The sequence below is a fragment of the Rhamphochromis sp. 'chilingali' genome, assembly GCF_963969265.1.
Source record: "Rhamphochromis sp. 'chilingali' genome assembly, chromosome: 9".
Taxonomy (NCBI): domain Eukaryota; kingdom Metazoa; phylum Chordata; class Actinopteri; order Cichliformes; family Cichlidae; genus Rhamphochromis; species Rhamphochromis sp. 'chilingali'.
Genome location: NC_137936.1, coordinates 4,468,673 through 4,490,852, shown reverse-complemented (window position 1 = coordinate 4,490,852; position 22,180 = coordinate 4,468,673). Strand labels below are relative to the sequence as shown.

Here is a 22,180-nt window from a genome sequence, read left to right as displayed (position 1 = left end):
GAACTTGGCATACTTAACTGTATAGTGTTGTTGTTGGGTAGGTTTGGGTGCCTGTCAAGAGAAATGGAACTGCAATGGAATCATGCTGTATCTGTTACAGGTTTGTGGCGGCAGACCCTGTATTTATTTAAGAGGAACGAAGGCAAAATAGCTTGGACATAAACTAAAAACCTAAACTGGGGGAAAACTAAGCAAGCTCTAAACACAAGGAATGTGGGAAAACTATAGAAAAAAAACATGGAGAGATGCATAGAAGACCTGAAAATGAACAAAGGAAGACAGAGGATTTAAAAACACAGAAGGGCAATGAGGGAAGTGGAAACACATGGGGAACACAGCTGAGACAAATGAACCTGACGCCACAGGGGAAGCAAAAACAAACACACTGGCATTGACCACCCGACTATCAAAATAAAACAGGAAATACTGAAACGTAGACACATGAGCTTGACACAGGAGGAAAGGCAGATGAGAGAGGGAGCGAGAGAGCACAGGAGAGAGAGCGACATGGCGGGCTGGGGAAACATGGAATGACACACAGGAAGGGGAGAAGAGACGTCTCGACAAGAAAACAGCAAATCTGGAAATATAACTGAACAATAAAGAGAACTCAAAACTCCAAAAATTGAAAACCCAAATATTCCAACACACAAATAACACCATAAACTTAAAAGGCGGGGTCAAATGACCCAGAACCATGACAGTATCTGACATAATCAGTGTCTTATCTTTTGCCATTGACTCGAGTTTCGTTTTATTAAAATATCAGTCGTCTTTTAGCTACGCTGACTGAAAACAGAACTGAAGAGAACTGTAGAGATCTTTGAATTAAAGCCTAAATATGCTATGAATGTGGTTGTTAAGAAATACCCATGATTCCAGTACTTGATTCCATGGTTGAACATTCAGCTATGGCTGGATCACAGCTTCAAAGTCCAGTCCCAGTTGATCTAATTCAGCAGCCGAGTAACAATATTTCTGTCCTTACAAATTAGTTCATAATCCCAAACAGAAAACCTCATCCTCAAAAAAAAAAAAAAAAAAAAAAAACACATTAGGGATTGATATCGCAGCCCAAAAGCATTCAGCAACTACTCAGGTAAACATGCTTTCATGTAATTTGGACCTGACCTGAACAAAATATTGCTTTAACCTTGTTATCTTGCAAAGTGTACTGCACATGGATAGAGAACTGGGGCAACACTTTAATACAACCAATTTTAAAAAGCCATGTGATTTAGCCTAAAGCCACGTAGCAGGATTTCCACAGAGTTGTGTTTCTACACAGCACAGATCTGTGTGGGGTGGCTTATAAACCATCAATGATGCCCCAGTCCACAATGACACATGAGGAGTATTTAACATTGTGGTGAAAAATTCCTATGTAGCAATTTATCAGATTATATGTTGCCATTTTTTATTTTGCTTATTGTATGCATCTTCACAGGTTGTTATTTCTAACAAAAGTCATTCACTGCTTAATACTATTAAAAATACACCTTTCAGCCATATCAAGCTGTGTCCTTGTGCCAGATGGGACAAACTGGCAGGAGGGTAGGACATACAAACACTTGTCAGACAGAACAGAGCCGAGTTTGGATCTCAGTACTCTTTTGGCCAGTGGGCATTTCTTTGACTCCTCTGCCAGAACAGCAGTTAGAAACCCCCAGGGCCTTTGTTTACTGACCTAGTACAGAACTAGCATGTGAGCAGTTTGCAGAACCATCCTGCAAAATCACAAAACTGTCACCAGCTCCAACAACATTTACAATAACGTTCCCCTTCAAACCAGCTTTGTGAACAATGCACAGAGATATTCTGATCAGTTTTACCCAGATTTAAGTGAAATAAGAGCAGCAGTTATCACAACTTTACACATGTTGGCTGGATTGTGCAAACTAAAATATATGATTCGGTGAAGAACAGGTATTTTAGGTATTTAGGTGTCCATTAGTGCTTATGTAATTGGGAGCCTATACGTCCCAGTTACAGGCCCCATCAAGGTATATACAGGTTAAAAAGCAACATGTGCTTCCATCCAGAATACGTCTTTTTCAGGGAAGGCTCTGCAAATTTCACTAAGACTAAACTCCAAACTGTATTTATCACAGCAGCATGACTTCACTGTAGACGAGTCCCAAGGTTTGCAGTTTGTTTTTGATCTGTTTTCTATGACATTTGCAGTAAAGATGTCACAATGTGACATTACAAACCCTGCAGGTTTCCATGCATTGGTACTGATTTATTTTTTTTTTTTTTTTTTTTTACTGCTGCCATCAAGTTGCATTGGGCCCTTTTTATGTTCCTATGCTTTTGTTCTTTTTTTAAACCAACTGATTGTCACATCTTTATTTTGAATTCCTCAGTAGAAATCCAGAACACTTTTAGAAACATTGCTGCTCATGTACTTAAAAGGTAGATCTGAATTCCCAAGACTCATTTATTGGCATTTCATACTTTTTATTATTTATTACATATCAGGCTTTATCTCATGAATGAAATATGACAGGATTCAAAATAAAACAAAAGTTTAAGTAGATAAGATAAGATAGAACTTTATTAATCCCTCGGGTGGGTTCCTCTGGGAAATTCGGTTTCCAAAAGCACAGCACCGACAGAAGTTAGATAGATATAATATTCTGTAACTCTATCTATCTCTATCTCTATAGATAGATAGATATAGATAGATATATAATATATATATATAGATAGATACACACACACACACACACACACACACACACACACACACACACACACACACACACACACACACACACACACACACACACACACACATATAGATACAGAGACATATATAAATAAAATATACGAAGGGGATAAATAGAATAAATAGGAATAAAAATAAAAATACAAGTGAATTGCACATTTCAAGTATTGAGGTCTATTGCACCGTTGACTATTTACAAAAGGTATTGCACAGTGAAGTGAAAAAGCACTACAGCTTAGTTGTTCCCTTCTCCTTTATCCCCCGTTTCCCCTCCCTCTCCCCTCCAGAGAGGAGTTAAACAGTTTGATGGCGTGTGGGACAAAGGAGTTTTTAAGTCTGTTAGTTCTTGTCTTGGGGAGAAGCAACCTGTCACTGAACAGACTCTTCTGGTTGTTAATGGCCGTGTGCAGAGGATGCCCAGCATTGTTCATAATGTCCATCAGTTTCTTTAATGTCCTTTTCTCTGCCACTGTCACCAGAGTGTCCAGCTTCATGCCGACCACAGAGCTAGCCTTCCTGATCAGTTTCTCCAGCCTGGATGAGTCCCTCTTTGCTGTGCTGCTCCCCCAGCACACCACAGCATAGAAAAGTACTCCAGCAACCACCGACTGGTAAAACATCCTCAGGAGCTTCCTGCAGATGTTAAAAGACCTCAGCCTCCTGAGGAAGTACAGTCGGCTTTGGGCTTTTTTATACAGGTGCTCTGTGTTGCATGACCAGTCCAGTTTATTGTCCACCCACAGCCCGAGGTACTTGTACTTGTTGACCACCTCCACCTCCTCCCCCTCTATCTGAACCGGCAGTGGACCTTCTCTGGACCTCCCGAAGTCCACAACCAGTTCCTTAGTCTTTGAGGTGTTGAGTTGCAGGTGGTTTGTGTGACTCCATGCGACAAAGTTCCTCACCAGACTTCTGTACTCCTCTTCCTGATCATCCCAGATACACCCCATGATGGCCGTGTCGTCTGCAAACTTCTGAATGTGGCATAATTCAGAGTTGTAGCAGAAGTCAGAGGTGTACAGGGTGAAGAGAAGAGGGGACAGCACAGTTCCCTGTGGTGCTCCTGTGCTGCTGACCACTGTGTCAGACGTGATGTCCTTCAGCCTGACGTACTGTGGTCTGTCGGTGAGGTAGTCGGAGATCCAAGCCACCAGGCAGGGGTCCACCTCCATCCTGTTCAGTTTTTCCTGAAGCATACAGGGCCGGATGGTATTAAAGGCACTGGAAAAGTCAAGAAACAGGATCCTGACCGTGCCTTTTCCCCCATCCAGGTGTGAGTGGGCTCTGTGTAGGAGGTACAGGATGGCATCCTCCACTCCGACATCTGCCTTGTATGCAAACTGTAGTGGGTCCTGGGCATGTTGTACCTGTGGTCGGAGGAGGTTGAGGAAGAGCCGCTCTAGAGTCTTCATAAGATGTGACGTCAGTGCCACCGGTCGGAAGTCATTCAGCTCATTGGGCCGGTTCCTTTTGGGGAGTAAAGTAAGCATATTTCTAAAATTATACAACTCCATACTAGGTAAACTAACAACTACATAAGTATATTATACAGACAACCCACTATACTTTTCTGCATTTTAAACTCAGTGTTTGTTTACTCTCTGGAAATTCTTCCTTGGTGCACAACTTACAGTTTCAAACCACACAAGCAACTGGACCATACAACCAGATTTTAAAAGTGCACCAGAGATATGTAATTATATAACCACAGGGACTGGAATGTAGCTGTGAAATAAAGGCTGACAAACCAAGAAGAGCTCTTCCGTGACCTGCTGTGACCTTTGGACTGTTCAAGACAACGAAAAAAATTATGTCACAAGAACTGGAGATTAGGTTGGCATAGCCAGGCTCAGGGTGAAGACTGCAGCAATCTGGAACATCGTCAATGTTGTGCTACAGTTTAGTGAAATAAATAGTATGGGCAGTGTGGGTTCCCATCATAGTTCCTGAAAAAACAGCCACACATGTTTGGAATATCTAATCTTACCACTTTGAAAATACCTCTCAGGGTTTCATTTTCTTTATGATGCACAAAGTTAATGAAAACAAGTTTGTGGCAAGGCTAGAGGTGAGGCTGCCAGGTCGCCACCAGACACATGTGTCGACTGAAATTACTCAAATACCAGGAGACAAATCATCAGAGAAATCCATAGACTGTATATAAAAGATGGATGCAGTCACCTATTCACTTCTCGACATTTTGAAGTTGATGAGAGTAAAGTGATCAGGTAGCTACATCACTAAAACACATACAGACAGACACAGTGTGAAGTAACAAGCTAAAGAAATGGCAGAATTTCACTCACTAAACCTGAAAAACTGCATCACAGAGAAGCTCATAATTTATCAGATAACTCAAATAAAAATGATCAAAAAGTCCCAACAGCACAACCATAGCAGACACCTAACAATACCACTGTCTATGTTGGCACACTTGTCAATCGAAGCAGTCAAGCCTCTTACTTGAAACCTTAATGTTTCCAAATGGATGAGAAGGGTTTGCATTTAAACTCGAGATACAATCTGATTTTACTTTGGTATGCACATACCAAAATATCACAGAGTGCTGCTCATAAGAGGTAACACTGCTGTGTGGTAATTATGTGCTGCTGTTGAGATATCATCACTGCAGCTACACGTTGCTTCTATCAGGCTTTCTGAGTTAACAGGAATGGGTAACAAAAATAAGATAGCCTTTGAACTTCTGGAACTGATTTTATTTTCGCACTATATTCATGCTGCGCAGAACTGCATTAACACCCGATCCCGATCCCGGTTCTGTTTGTATGAACATGAATGTTCTATTAATAACAAGTTGTAAATGAGGTTTTTATCTTCTGCCATCGCCAGGTCAAGACTTTTTCTCATACAGAACCATTAGATGCTAGGTGAGAATGCTCTTTCAGAGAGTTACTGGCACGACTTTAGACTCTGCTCCTGTTTTTGAGGATGTCTAATCACTTAATTTTATGTTTTTCCAAAACCAGTTCCATCTGATTCCATCCAGTGCTATTGTCAGTCATCTATTCATCCCTCTATGCATTTTGTAAATGCTTATTTAACTCTGGGGCACACTGGCATTTGAGATTGTCCGAGCTGACAGTAGGCGAGAGGCAGTGTACAACCCAGACAAGCATGTTCTTTCACTGATACCAAAGAGGTTTTCATATATTTGGTATCTCATATTAGTTTCACACCACCACTACATTTTTTTAAAATTACACTTTACTTTTATAGTGTTTTTGGATTACCTCTTAACTGCCTTAAAATCATACAAAAATGTAAATAATTTCAAAACACAACTGTTTTTGCATGGGTTCTCTCCAGGTACTCCAGCTTCCTCCCACAGTCCAAAGACATGTTATGCTAGGTAACTGGTGATTCTAAATTGTCCACAGGTTTGAAAGTGAGTGTGAATGGTTGTCTCTTTCTGCGTTAGTCCAGATAGGCGACCTGTGCAGGGTGGTCCCTGCCTCTTGCCTATGGTAACGGCTTGGCTCGAGCCTATGGATGTCACATTTGATACCGTTCTAATAAAACATACCAATATGCATGATGAAGCAGTGGTATTAGTTTGGTTTCTGTCCATAAAAACAGGAAGGAGAGAGCAAAACAAATTCCAAATATAAGTATTTCTAATATTTTTGTATTCTATATTTCATTAATAAATTACTTAAAAAAACAGACATTGGGAATCTGAGCTATTTAACATTTAGGGATTGATAGTTTGGTCATTACAGTTGAGAACTGGCATGGATATGTTATCATCTAACTATGTGCATGGCTCTGAAAGTTAAAGTTGTCATTAACACTAACCGTTAGTCAACTCCACACTGAACCTCCGATAACTGCTGAGAAAACCTGCAGCATTCAATAATAAGCTGAGTGGAAAATCTGTGCTTCCAGAGCAGCTCAAGTATTCAGTCTTCTGGGGGATGTGAAATCAAATAGAACTCACCTCAATGCTGTCAACAGATCCATATCGGCTGCCTGGCCCTGAAGGACATGTCTGACCCCAAGCACAGACTGGGTAGATACCGCAGTAATATCATAAATACATTTTAGCTACAGTCAACATCTGTGAAGCTTTTACTTTGTCATGAGCAGGTAGAGGGTGGCTTAAAACCAATACAGGTCAAGACTGCAGAGTCAACATTTCAGCTGAAAAGAAAAAGGCAAATATATTTGGAGAGTTTTTTCACTTAAAATCTCACCATGTGGTTTCATGAGATAACAGCTGTCTTGGGTTGTTGTATTTCATGAAGATTACTGAAGCCACGCATTATCATGACCAACACCACTCGTTCCAGTACACATATATAAAATTATCTGAATAAACAAAGGTGGCAAGAAACAGCTGAACACATCACCATCATACTATTTATGAAACTCGACGACTTTATGTTTTCATGTCCCTTTTTTTAAGTTCTGAACCATATTCAACAAAAGACTTTCAAACCGACATCAGACTGAACCTCTAAACTGTTCTGACCGAAAATGTCAAGATGACATCTCACGTAGGAATTTAACAAAGTAGCTCTGTGAGTGGATCTTTCACAGAGCTCATTTATACTCACACCTGACCTTTAGATATTCTGCCCTCAGAGGAGGATAACAAATATTTGATCATGGACTGAAAAATACACATTTTATGTTTGATGGACAGGAACAATATGTAGATTAGGAATAAATTAATGGGACAATGCCCCATTTCAGGTGATCCTGCCTCTCATGTCATACTTTATTTTTAGTTAAAGTTTGCTTTATGTAAAAATCTCTAAATCTCTGCGTTCTTTATGTTGTGATCTAAATTTTAGACCACAACAGAAACAATGACTTTTGTAGTTTGTTGTATCACTGACACCTCTGGATATTTCCCAAAAGCATGCAGCTTGCTAGATTGTGCCAGTTGAAGTTTCCTTACTTCTGTGATGCTGTAAAACATTAATAAGCAATAGTCCATGGTAAAAGATGCATGAGAAGGCAAGAGCAATGCACAACATACACATCAACAGTCACAATAGTAACACAATAGTCTAGGGACTTATATTAGACCATGGGGTAGTACAGAAAAAACCCAATGACCAGATGGCCTTCGATGAACAAACACTTGGCGACAGTGGGAAAGAAAAACTCCCTTTTAACAGGAATAAGCCCCCAGCAGAACCAGTTTGAGGGAGAGGCAGCCATACACAGAGACCAGCAGGATGTGTCTAATTAGACTAATGTTACTAACAGACAGTGATCAGCGCCACTGAACTAATTTGCCAGTACAAATCAAACAATAACTATAGCTACAGTGTAAAGCCGATGCGCAACTACCTTACAGCACAATGACTGACTGGATCTTAAAAGCATAACATTTTCTCTAAAAACACAATTCTTTTTCAGCATGTCATTATAGTCCCACTCACTCAGTTCCTGAAATAATCTAACAGTACTTGTTTGTGACTTTCTGTCTGTCTTCTAATTAAGTGCAAGGACACGGTTCACATGGATTGAGTTGGATATAAAAATAAAAAAATTTCTAAAATGAGTTGCCGGTGTTCTCGGTTGTATTGACGGACCACTGCTAACATTGACAGATGCAATCAAACAGTGGGGCTATACTTGAATGCATTTGTCTTATTTAATATTGGCCTTTTCTATAGAGATTCCTATGTCCATCTTTCCATCATCTTGGTCCTTGTGGACAACAAAGCCAAACCACAGAAGGGTCATTCTGCCGTCTGCATTCCTGATAATAAGCCATGAAATAAAAACAGTCAGCTCATGTTCCCTCTCCAATTTTTTAATTGTTGTCTGGGAGAAACAGACACATCGATTTGTTACCAGATGGACAAGTCTTTGAACTACCTGTAATAACAGATGGAGTGTGGGTGGCTGCTGAAAGGTGTGTTCGCACGGGGAATGGGAGTTCATCCACAGCTGGTGTAACCAGCCAGAACTGTAAAAATCTTCAGAAGCTAAGAGCGAACATGTGTAGATTCAGTCCAGACGGTTCTCATATTTCCTCTTTTTTCCGAGGTCGTCATTTAGGAACGTGGTGGGTAGCCAAAAACGTAATATGTTACGCTTTGGGAGTGAGAACGTGTTGATAAGCCAGTTATCTACATGAAATATTTGTATGACAAGTTCACCAACATATCCAGCAAACACAACTCGAAAGCCTTATGTTCAACCACCATTGAAATGAATGGAATCCAAAATCACTCTTTTAGTCATCAGCCAACCGATATTTCATAAAAATACTGAACAAAGATCAGCTAACCGATAAATCAAATGGTTAATAAATATATGGGACCTCTCCATTAAAACCAAAGGTCTTTTAGGGAAGTAGAAAATGTTCCTTTGTTCCCGAGACTAAATACATGAAACAGCTACTTGTAAATTTTAATTTAGATATATTGAGTTTGTCCTAAGAATCCTGTAAAACAACTATCCACCCGAGGCCAGCACACCTGGATATAAAGTATTTTGAAAGGGTGCAAGGCTGAGGGTAGAAGAGGAGGGGCGCTGTTTCATATTAAATGTGTTCATCATATGTTCTCCAGAAAGCATCCCGTGCAGCTATTGTTAAACTAGTGACTGAATACGAAACAGTAGAGGAGAGTGGAATCAAGCTGACAAATCCTCATACCATGCTAAACTTTAACATAACCTACATGTATGCACGCAACTTCCTGCCTAATATGGTTAGTGACTTAAATGTACAATTCCAGCTCATTTTTGCACTTTGGGCGCACAATAATGCAACAGATGAGCAGTCTACATGATAGGTCCTTCAGCTGGCAGAGAAATGGATTCACCTCAATGATAGATGGCCTCCATTTGCACACCTGATAAAATCCTACTGAAAAATGTTATCATCTCCTCTGAAGTGGATGGTGCCAGGGTAGATCAATTTAATGTCATGTCTTTGACTAAATTCCAGGACTGCTGTACATAATAGATTTTCCATAAAAACAGAAAAGAAGACGGAAAAGCATGAGGACATTTCTCAGTGAGTAATGTCTCAGACTCCTGAAATATGTCTTGCAAATCAAAAATGGCCACGTGGAGACTGCCTCCTTTGTTAAAATCGCCATCTTTTTAACATTAGGAATGTTTACAGCCTGTTACTAAACAGGGTTAAACCTCTATGGACAGCTTCCCCCCTTGAATGGTTCTATGGGTCAATTCTTTTATAAGTCATCTTTTTGGATACTTGAGTTAAGGATATGACCAGTTACAGCTGTAGCGAGTTTGTGTGTAAAAGCCTCACGTTCACTCAGTAGAGAAATGATGTTGTTCGTGTCTTCTGATTTCTGTTTCTGTTTTGCTGAATGTAATTCAGTATTTCATGAATTTCTTACTTTGCACTAGCAGGTATGTGTCTTTGTGTGCTGCACACGTTTGTTAACCAACCGGAAACGACTTTTTCAAGTAACTGTAAGTTACTAAAACTGCAAACTGTAAGTAAACTGTAAGTAACTATAAGTGTGAGCTATTAAAATCCACAAAATTGGTGTAAATAAATTCACCACAATGCAGGAAAGTAGGTGCCTATTGTTTAATGGAGTGCAATCAGTGAGTAAATAGGTAGAAATTGGTGACATCAATCATAAAAGGTTCATTTTTTGGACATTTTTGGACAATTTCCCCCATCCTCCAACAAGCCGTGCATATTCCATGCCTTTGGTTCCAGACTTTTCCCTTCCCTGTTCACACAACCTGCACAATATATGATCATTACCATATTCAATGACCATTAAATGGCTGAAATTTTGAGCACTTCACTGAAATACTTTGAAAAGGAAAGTGCATATCTGTTTTGCAAGCAAGTTCTTTTGATTGTAGCACAGTGTGAGTAAAGACATTCACATCATAAAGAATACAACCCATAAAATATTAGAGCAGGTTCACAACAGTTCTCTGACAACAGTCACGTGGAAATCTGCTGACTGAGATGACAGTTATTGGGGCTAAAGTGCTGTCAAAGGCAGACAGGCGCTAACAGAAAGGACCGCTGAAAGCTAACGCGAACAACAGAGCTTTCTAAACCTTCAAAAGGAACTTTACAGGTGTTTTATGAGTGAAGGTTTGTTTGGTCTTAAACCAATTGCCATGATTAATGACGAATGCAAATAAAACTGTCTCTTAACACTCTGGGCATCTTTACACTGGTACCTCATACATCAAACACTTCTTGGCAAAAACTCAGGAAAAAAAAATCTAATTTGTACCGTTCTGTTCCAGTAAACATTATGTGCTCCTGCACTGCCATGAGATTATCGATAAGCATGACTCAACACAGAGCTCCCAGAGGGGTCCGATTTATTTCAAGGAAACAGTCACAGCTGATTTGAATCTTAATACGAATTCTTAAAAGAGTCTTTCGTGACAGTTCAACTGCATCCAAAGCACCATCTTTATGCTAATTGCTACTAAAAAAGTTGATGCAAAGGTGATGCAACGGACGATCAACCTCATAACTCTCATATCTGCTATCGTATGCATTATGCATTTCATACATTGGTGCTAGAAGAGCTGACTAGTAGTCATCCAGGATTAAATGAGAATGTAATTCATTACGGTACTATGATAATGAATCACACGCTCCAAGGAGTAACACATTACCGTTTTTAAAAGTAACAAGTAAAGAGTAATGACACTGGAGCCTGAACAAGAACACAAAGAGGCTGAACAATCTGAAAATTCAACTGTTCAACCCCAGCAGTCGTACTGGAGCTTTTTATGGTATTACAATATTTTAAAAATATTTTATTGTCTTATTATCTCTTATATATTACTAAAACTCATTTTAGAAACTGAATCTAAGGTCAGATCATTACCTTTCAGACAGCACAAAGTATGCACTTTGCATAAATAATGCCATTTTTTTTTTCTTTTGTGTTTGCAGTAATTTTCTTTACATTTTTCACATGAACTTGGTTCAATCAGGATCAGCCCAACTAAACCCAAACAGAACAATCATAGGCTGCTATCAATAAAATTCCTCATTATCATCACCAGGCTATGATATGATATTATATGCAAAATAATTTACATTTTTACTTCTGTCCAATCAGTTATCCTTTTAACAATGAGTCACGGGTCAGTGTTATTGAATCAGTTCTAAATATACGCAACAGCAATTCAGCTAACTTTGTTAATGATCACACCATAAGGTGGCCTCTTTATTAGGGAGACACCTGCAGGGCTGAAAAACACAGACAAACCGAATAGCCACACGACTCAATCCCCACAGCCTCCTGTGTCAAAATGACCATAAACAATCAGCTGTTACAAAAATGAACATAATCAACTACATACAACTGTGGATAAGTACAGATTTGGTAATCTACATCCATCAGAGGTGACTAAAATGAATAACCAGTCAGTGTGTACTTTTGCTAAAACCATGTAGCACTCTGATACTACCAGTAGTGATATGTTCTGCTGCACGTGCTCCTGAAACCACTGACGGTGTCCAGAAAAGAACATTGGCTTCATACATAATTAGAAGAGAGATGGCATCCATCATACTTTAGATGGAGCTAAAGTAGTTCTAGAAATGTGAACAAATGTATTAAACACCCCGAAACACGACTGTCCAGAGCTGGGACCAGGAAGCAGAATTACAGTCTGATATGCTGCTCTTCAGTTCCTCTCCTCCTGTCTTCTCCCCAAAACTTCACTCCGGAGAGTGTGTGTGTGTGTGTGTGTGTGTGTGTGCTCACAGACCACCAAATCAAAAACCAATAACCAGCAAAGAACAATTTAAGTACATGAGTATAGTAACTCCACCAAAGGGGCTGCTCTAACATGAGCTAGCTAGCTGTAATTGATTAATATATAGGGAAATGAAGTTAGATGAAAGATGAAGAATTACTGCAGGGCTGAAAGGGACACAAACAGGGTGCTGAGCCAGGTCAGAGCAGTGTTTAATGGAACGTGTGAAAAAATGGACAGGTTGCTGGCGGTGTAGAGCAGCAGGGAAGCGTAGCTGAACTGAACACAGAGTCACAGAGTGTGGAGAACTAATCCAAGAAAAGTAAAGTGAAAATCTGTAGCGGAGCTGCAGAATCGGATGGGTTTCGGGCTTGAGGAGAAGAGCTGATGAGGTGAAGGGCTGTGAACTGAGTCGCAGCAGTGAGAGAAAGGCTGCACGTGAAGCACAAATGAATTCTTTAAAATGTGCTTCCTATGCTGTTGGAGCCAACTGTGAGATCAGTTTTAAAATGCAGGCAATAAGTTGTTCACAATGACACTGTGCGACCGAATGTGATCCAAAATTAATTTGAACTTTGTAAAACTAATAAAAGCCCCCCAAAATTAATCTTAAATACTTGTTTGTATCAAATTCTATTTAAAATTACAAATTTTAGAAGAAACTTAAGTAATAACTTCTTCAAGAAACAGCTTATTTGTCGCTCAGTCTGGCCAGTTTTTTGGAATTCTGGTGCCTCTAATGTCAAAATCCTCACAGTTATAATAATAATAATAATCTTTAAAGACCCTCAAGGTCACCTTACACTAGAAAAGCAAAATAAAAACATATACACAAAAAGCAAACAAATAAAACCACAACTATAAAACTAATGAAGGTAACAATCCACTACGGCCAAGTAATAATGACGGCTGTGCAGTCCTGAACAGACGGGTTTTGAGAGGTGATTTAAAAGTAGAAAGAATTTATAAACCAGAGATCTGGTGGAAGTGCATTCCACAGTCTTGGGGCAGAGCAACTACGGGCTCTGAGTCTCATGGACTTATTATGCCAATAGAGCTTTCAGACTGCAGGCTTACTTGTAGTTCCTAGGAGGGAGAGCCTTTGGCTATCAGAGCCCTCTACTATGTTAACAGATACTGTCTGGTGCCAGTACAGGAGCCTCCAGGGTGAAAACCATTACAGTCTATTATCAAATTATTCATATAGCTCGACATAAGCTTTGTGCTATATTCTGTTGGTCCAAGAGTTGAAAACAAGCCTTATTGTATTGTTACTTATGGTTACATAGAAACTCTGTTGCAGTTATTGTGTGAAAGCGTGTATAGCTAATAAGCATCTCTTTCAGGTCACGTCACTGCTGCAGAATAATGCATTGTAAATGGATATACTAACCATCAACAACAAGACAAACTGGAATTGGACCACATTAAGGTTTAAAGTTTCATCATTTAATGCTGGCGATTTTATCTTATGTTAGATATTTTGAGCTGTGCACTGACATCTTCACCTTTCTGCACCACTTTCTATCTGAAAAATTGTAAAATATCATTTTATCTATAGTTACGATCAAAGAGGCTCCGTTCAGTTGTTCCCTTATTCATGAGGGTCCACTCCATTTGATTTGGCACATTTGTGATGCTGGATGTCCTTGGCGACCCAACCCCAAAGGAATCTGCAACACCAAAACTTGTGAAACTTGTAACCAGCCTAACACACCTACCATAGTGCGAGAAGCAGCATACACCCTGGACAGGTTGCTAGTCTTCTGCGAGGCTAACACAGAGAGATGGTCTTGGAGAGAAAAACAGCAGATTGCCCATTCATTCTAAACAGTGATTTTTTTTATAGATGCCAATTGGTCTCACAGCTTATCTAGCAAGTCGGTCCCCCTTGAGTCTCCTGTAAAAGACCTTAGGTTTATCCACAATGCAACAAACAACCAAAATAAGCTACTGGGCTTCTTGACAACCTTAATGGGCCACAGACACTTTGGCGTGTATTAATCTAGTTTTAGACTTCACTTGTCAAGCACTGCTGCCGTGCTTACAGAACACCACAGATCCTGTTGTAGCTCCACAACAAGAGGAGTCATTGTAAAAAAAAAAAAAGCCCTGATGTGACACAGTTTGGTTACGGTTATTATCCACAAAAATATGTTTTAATTGGAAATTATATCTGGTTGACACCAACACAGACAATAAAGACCTTTCAAGGAGGAATAAAAAAGAAGGTTAATTAACTTTTCAATCTCATACAGTGATCAGACCCCACAGGGTAAGAGGAGCATCATGGGAAAAGATTTGGTATATTAGAGGAAATAGTCTCTCAACTTTGATTGAATGCAGTCCTGGAGTTTGTGTTCACCAAGTTAGAATTTATTTCTCCCCTTTGGGTCTGGCAATCTATCAATTTCTCATTACCATCTGCCTTCTAATGCCTGTCCTGATTGTGTGATAAATCACCACATTTTGCACTTCTCATGTGCAGGGTTGCAGGTTTTTTTTTATGTTTTTCTATTAACTCTTTTGAAAGTTTACCCACATCATAACAACAGAGGGTGTAACATACTGACAATAAACATTAACAGAATCATATAAAGCAGAAGGTCTCTTCTACCTCCAAAACAGTCTCCATGAACATTTCACTGCAAAATGTGTTCTCTCCTTTTGAAACTTTATTTATTCTTCTCATCTTCTGCATTCAAATGGCAGCCTGTCAAGACCACCCTCGGGGTTCAAAATCCACACTGTTCTCTGTGTGAAATGTATTTCAGCTTTGGCTTTAAATCAAATAAATAAATATATATTTTTTAAAAGAACAGCTCATATTTCACAGCTCTCCCACAGCATCTGTGGCATATGTGCTTACTCATAAAGTCAAAACGATGTTGTATTCCGGACCAATTTTCATATGTCTTCTGGCAGGGAACAATTCTGACTCGCGATTTGCTGTGAAATCTGAGCTGCTGACCAGCGAGATGTTATTCCCTGCAGCGCTGCGCACACACATGTAAACACACTGAAGTGATAAAGCCTCGAGTCCAACTTTGAAATAAACACCCTTTCAAAAGAACAGCTCTTGGGATGGGTGAAGGACGTCCAGGGGATTGTTCATTCTCCGGTCCCTTTGAGGGAACGCAATGTGACACAGAGCTGGCTGAATAAACCCTATTAAGTATAAGGCTTTAAAGCATGTTATACAGCAGCTACTGCTCTATATGCTGCAGAGGACATGCTCATAAATGGTCTAGAAATCATATTTTTAAGGAAATATTAAATTAATTCCATATTAAAACTTGGGTTGCAATTTGAACTCACAGAAATACCAAAATATAGCGATTAAGGAAGGACAAAATTTCAGCTGTAGGGATTCCAAAATTCATAATTAATAATTAGTTAATAATTAATTTTCTTATTACCTACTCGTGTGGTTATTTTTTGCCAGTTTCACAGATCAAGGCTAAAGTAGTCAAATGTCTTTTTCATACTCAAACTGAGATGACATTAAAGCAAAAGCAACTAAGCAAATAATTCCCAACAGCTGATCGACTTAATACCCCTTACAGCCAGATTAGTTACAACCACTTTGTTCTGACCTGTAAAAAAAACCCAAAAAACCAAATGATAGTAACGATCCACCCCTTAAGAAGGACGTCTTCAAATTCTTCTTGTGAACAAATGCAAAAGAAAAATGAGCGTGATGTGAACCGTCTACCGTCTGTTCATCGAAGTCTGATATACTTGATTCTTCTTGGCTTTTAAGTCTGCTCACGTACTTGCATCCAAAAACTATTAGAAACACATTACTGCGCAGATCCAAATGTGTATTAATTTACAGCTGAAACTGGTACCCAGAATATTAACAGAATTCTCTCTGTTTGAAACAAGTTTGTTCACGTGGGCCTTATTTAGCCATTGTTATGAACTTCTAAGTGATGGCCTGTATTTATATAGCGCTTTTCTAGGTCCTAAGGACTCCAAAGCGCTTTACACATTCAGTCATCCACCCATTCACACACACATTCACACACTGGTGATGGCAAGCTACAATGTAGCTACAGCTGCCCTGGGGCGCACTGACAGAGGCGAGGCTGCCGGACACTGGCGCCACCGGGCCCTCTGACCACCACCAGTAGGCAACGGGTGAAGTATCTTGCCCAAGAACAGAATGACCGAGACTGTCTGAGCCAGGGCTCAAACCGGCAACCTTCCGATTACAAGGCGAACTCCCAACTCTTGAGCCACGATCGCCCCAGTGATGAAACAGAAACTCACATTTGCACACGTGAGGTCTGTGTGCATTCATTTATCTGCTGATTTCTTGTAGTAGTTCCAGGCAGCTTCACAGACCCTAAGATGATGTCTTCAAATATCTTTTTTGTCCAGACCAGCCAAAGCCAGAAAAACTGCAGATTTTTTGTTGTTTTGCTTTGAAGTATTCTAAGTGATTAGCCAGTTTAGTCAGATTTACGAGTCAGTTTATTTGAAAGGGATACTGCCCAACGTGTCGCTTAATGTATCAGAAATCTGTGTGCGCAAAATATTTCCAATTTATAAAAGCTATTCAAATTTGACAGATCCTTGTAAACTAAGGACAGGCTGAAATCCTGACTTTCAGCAATAGAGAGGAAATGTGTTATTATTATTAACATATGCATTGCTCTGTCTGTTGATGTAAAAGATAAATGACAGTACATGCAACTGTGCAGCTAGTCTTGTGTATCATCACTGATTTCTCTGCTGTATATAATGTTTGAGCCTGAGCTGTGTGCAAATGCAAAATACGCTGGAATTCACTTAATGAATGTGGATTATTAAATACCCTTAAAACCTCAAATCCCTTTATTGACTTTCACTGCAATTCAAAAACTATGATGTACTGTATGTGTAGCCCTCCATTAAAGCATCCAAAAGTATCTTGAATGGTAAAATGACCCTGCCTAGAAACATTATATATTGTTCTTTATGATCCTTCTTAAAAACTTAGCAATGGACATGAAAACTGTAATGTCAAAAGAATCTTCTACACACTTCTGTTCCAGATCCCACAACACATCACACGTGACCTTGATAAGAGCTGGGTGACCTTGTGTCCTATGTAAACTTTAAACATTTAAGCGTAAACAGGGGAAAGCAGCCCTTCCACAGAGGATTAGCTCATAGGGAGTAAAGTTGAGAATAACAAGATCCCACTGTAGCAAAACACAAACAGACTCTGAAGCAGCTCTTACTTCACTGACTACCCAGAGTAACAGGGTGACTGTGTGGTGACAGACTAACATTATCCACTCCGTGTCTGTGTGTAGACGTCTGTCAGAGGGCCCACGAGGAACAGAGCTCTCCCATTGGTCCTCCAGTCAAGGCCAGGACTATATGCTGACTGTGGTCAGCACAAAAAGAACAGCTGACGTGGCCCAACTGTGGACAGAACACAGGGGACAGGACTCCCTGTCAGCTGTGTGTGTTTGTGCATAAAAGAAGTGATTTTGACCAAACTCTTATGTAATACAGTTTTACAAAATTTCGGGAGAATTCAGAGACATATCTTCCCCACTTGGAAACTAAAAAGCCATAATAGGACGGAAAATCCCAGGAGGTGAAACGAGCTGCCATCATCTGTGTCGCACCAAGAGCTATTTATAGTCCCATACAAGTGGTAAGCAAGTAAATATGATAATGATGTCATAGGTGAAAAAGGGCTTTATTGCATCACGCACTGCACACATAAACAGCCAGGTTATTGCAGCAGAAGCAGCTTTTCTGAGCAGAACTACTTTTTGTGAAGGCAGCATTTTGAGCAGTAGCTGCTGTTGGTGTCTGAACTTGTGCAGGGATCATTAAACGAGCCATTAGACTGTAGAGCTGATCATTCACCACTGGAGATGCTGTAGTTTCACATTTACATTAAAAGCACATAGGAGGATGTAGGACGTGAAGGAAACCATGACAGCACTGTAATCAGAGATTTTATCACATCGTATCTAATATCCCCTCAGGCAACGTTATCAATACTTTCACAGCAGCAAAAAGGCTCATCTCGAGGCTTCAAACCCAGCCTTCACTACCCAGCGAGTGAAGTCACGGTAACAACATTCATTTTTTATGTTGTCTATGTGCAATATAAAAGTCCAAAAAGTCAGGACAATGTATTTACAAAATGAGTCTAAATTTATACCCTTAAAAACATTTCAAAATGTTCCTAAGTCAGTCGGAACAGTTGCCGGATGGTAGAAGTTATTTCAAACTAACACCACAAATCCAAATTAACAGTGAGTAGATTTCCATAATTTGCAAGGAGCAGTCAAACCACCACTGAAAGAAATTATCCATAGAACCTGTGACAAAGCCCATTTTAATGCACAGGTCTGATTTTCTCTTTGTGGTCAGCAGTCCGGCAGCTTGTACATTAAAGGCAAATGTAATGTAAAAATGATAAATGTAATCGATGCAGACAGCATCTGACAAAACTGCCTTATTTTACAAAGCCAGTAGATATTTTGGCTGACAATCACAAAACATGTCAGAATATTGCAGCTTCAGCTGCTTCGCTTTCAAATTGTTCTTAAAGTTTAGTGCTTAAACTTCAAAAGATAACTTCAAGGTGTTTCATTCACTGGACAGGCTTTAAACAGAGATCATACCCTCCATACAGTATTATATTTTTAAATGCAACTGTATTTAGTCAGTTCCCAGCAGCTTTGATAATAAAATAATTGCTGTAGTCATTTATCACTTTCTGCTATTCTCTGTTTTATGTTTTCACACTTTATAGTTCAAGCAATTCACCACAAAACAAATTTTCAGATGACTCCAGAAAGAAATCCTTTAATGCAGGGCTGTATGCTGTGTATCTTATATCTCCTGGAAGTCAAACGTCTCCGTCAAAGCTTCGTTCATAACAGTGAGCGGGTTTGTGACAGAAGGGATATTGAAAAAGCTAACTCACTTGATGATAGCAAGTGTTTCAAGTAATGTGCAAGCAACTTGAAAGAATCACAAAATAAATCCAAATGGTCTTTTTCATTAAAAGTTTATGCAAAGAATGCCCATGAAGTGGTTACTGCCCAATTGAAGGCTACCAACTTTTATTTCACAAGGTCTGAATGAACATGTTTGTGTAACTGTGTTGTATTCCATGTTACTTCAGTTTGGCGATGGTAGGAAGGAAAAAGTCCCTTTCGACAGGAAGGAACCTCCTTGGCTCCATATTTTCATTGTTAATCAAACACAGCTGCTTGCCTATGAATTGTGCTTATTGGTTCCAATTGCACTTGCACTACAATCACGATTTCAGTTTGTTTGCTGGAGGAGGAAAATAGTGGCACAGTCTACAGCGTGGTTAGGGATATTGCTTTTAATTTTATTGCACAAAAGGATGAGAGTGCGATGGTGAAGTGCAAACTGCGTACAGAACAGAAACAAACGCATTATGCTGCTAACAAAACTTCAGCTCTTTGCAAGGGTCTGCACACAAAGCATGCTAAGGCTAAGCTAACCAAGAATCCAGGTTGATGATGAAGCTGAGTGAGTGCTGACCCCAGCCCAGCAGCCTGAACTTCAACAGGTAGATGAACTTCAACTGATGAGCAGTCAGTTTGCATCCTCTGTTTCCGCCTGTTAAACTGTCTATAGCACAATCTCTGTGGTGACCACTTTGAAGTCTGCGTGTGCTGCTTATTATTTTTATTTTGTACTGTTGCTTTGTGCTCATACCTAAATACTAAAGAATTGAGAACTGATAAGAGAACTGATAAGGAACCTGCGTAGGGTAACTGCTCAAACTGTGAAATCAAACAAGGATGCATATGGCCCATGAAGTACATGAACAAGTAGACTGTAACATTGCTATATTGGTGATCAATGTCTCATGTTAACTTTGCATTTCATGTATTGATTGCATAGATTCATGGAAAATTAATCGACAGTGCAACATTTCTGAAAGCGAGCAGCTTGAGCACTCTGCAGTAGTCCTGGATGGACCTGCTTTTTCAGACATTTCCTTTCCGTGTCCAATTTGAGATAAGTGTCTCAAAGTGTGTGAAATGATATATATTTTTGAGTGAGAATTAATAAATACTTTTTTTTAATTTATATGTCCATCATATTCAAACATAATGAAAAAGTACAAATAAGTAATCTCATCAGCAGGGAGCAGTGTCCTGAATGTGTAAAGCTGCTTGTTTTTGTCAGTAACACAGTGCACAATAAATCCATGGGGAATCCTTGTTTAGATGCAATACCACAAGAGTATCACAGCCTGATTTTGTACTTCCATCTGCTAAGCAGTTAACCCAGCATGTTTAGGCAGCTTTGATTGAACATTTCTCTCCTGATAGTGGCACTCGGCTGCTCTCCAACACAACTACGTCTTTTCCAATTGTAAAAGCCCTCCACTTTGGTGAGGAGTCCAAGTCAAATTGAAGGTGTTTGCATACATTAATTCCTCATCTCACTGAGAGCTCCTGGCACAGGAAATGTATGACACACAGCATCTGACCACTCGCCTGGGGTTGAACTCTTAACTAAGCAAAGGATGCGTAAACTTGTTTCCTCACAACGCAACTACAGACGGGTCGCGCTTTTCTCTCCTGCGAAAATACAAAGTCACACCCACTGATTCAGACTTCGACCACCATGATCCGATACAGTTTGAGCTCCACACAATATCATTTTCATGGGGTTGCATATCTATTGAGCGATGCGCCTGACGGGATCCATTACGCAATACGCGTGCACAGCTCGCACAGCCTTGTGTAAGCCTGAAATAATCCCTGACAGTGTGCACGTTACACGGACAATTAAAGAGCTGATCCGTGACAAAGTGGCGAAGAACTGGGAATTTGGTTTGGTTGTTGAGATGAAACAGACACACAACATATCTCTCCAGCCGCGGAGCGAATAACAAGATGAGGAAAATAAACTTTGACAGCATCCTATTCAGCCAAACCAAGCACCACCCAATGCCAGATAACTTACTTTTCCTGCATGACATTCTCTTTGATGGCTCCCAGGGCGGAGTGGTTGCCCTGTTGGAGCCTGCAGGTGGCCAGGTGCCGTTGGTGCTGATCTTTTAGACAGACGTTTTCCTTGCAAAGATCCGTCACCTGGAGCTCCAGCTCCTCAATCCGGACCCTCTGCTTCTCCAGCAGCCCCTGCTGGGTCTCGATGATCTTATTCAGCTCCTTCAGATACTCCGCCGCCTTGCTGGGGTTCTCTGTTGGGTTCTCCATCTCGTAAAAGCCCCGTTGCCCGTCCATGAAGGCGATATCCACAGAAAGCAAAAGAGCAGCCCTCTCCTTGTCTCTCTCTTTCACTCCTCTCTCTCTCTCTCTCTCTCACGCGCGCGCACACACGCTCGCTAGTAGTAGGACCGCGCGCAGTCAGATCCACAGAGTCTCCTTCGCTCCGACATGGCGTGTTTATTGTGCAGTAGTGGCGAAGTTGACCGCGCTCGGTGCGCTGCTGTACGCCGCTACTGCCGCCGCGTCCACGAGCTCTGCACCGCAACACTCTAACCTCCAGCCTGCCGCTCCGCACACTGAAAACTCTTTAACCCCTTCACGGCCGGCGGCTAAGCGCTCCGCCTGCGCTCAGCTGTCTCGCTCACACTCACTCTCACACAGTCACACACACACACACACACACACACACACCAAGTTTGGGTTTTTGCACGTGGGTCTAATCAACAGGTAGAGCGTCGCTGCTCCTTCACACAGGTGCAAACCCACGTCACTG

The 22,180-nt window shown here is 40.4% G+C and overlaps 1 protein-coding gene across 3 annotated transcripts in view; it reads right to left on the bottom strand.

The window, feature by feature from the left end:
• The window catches only part of iqsec1b (IQ motif and Sec7 domain ArfGEF 1b), a 235,928-nt gene extending 214,017 nt beyond the window's left edge, over nt 1–21,911 (bottom strand). For 2 of the 3 annotated variants that reach the window (XM_080890606.1, XM_080890610.1), the window contains exon 1: nt 21,422–21,908. In XM_080890606.1, the coding sequence (XP_080746732.1) occupies nt 21,422–21,702 (281 nt within the window). In that variant the 5' untranslated portion in view covers nt 21,703–21,908. Of the gene's footprint in view, nt 1–21,421 lie in introns of all 3 variants that reach the window. The other variant, XM_080890607.1, reaches the window with a different exon arrangement.
• Between the last annotated feature and the right edge of the window lie 269 nt (nt 21,912–22,180).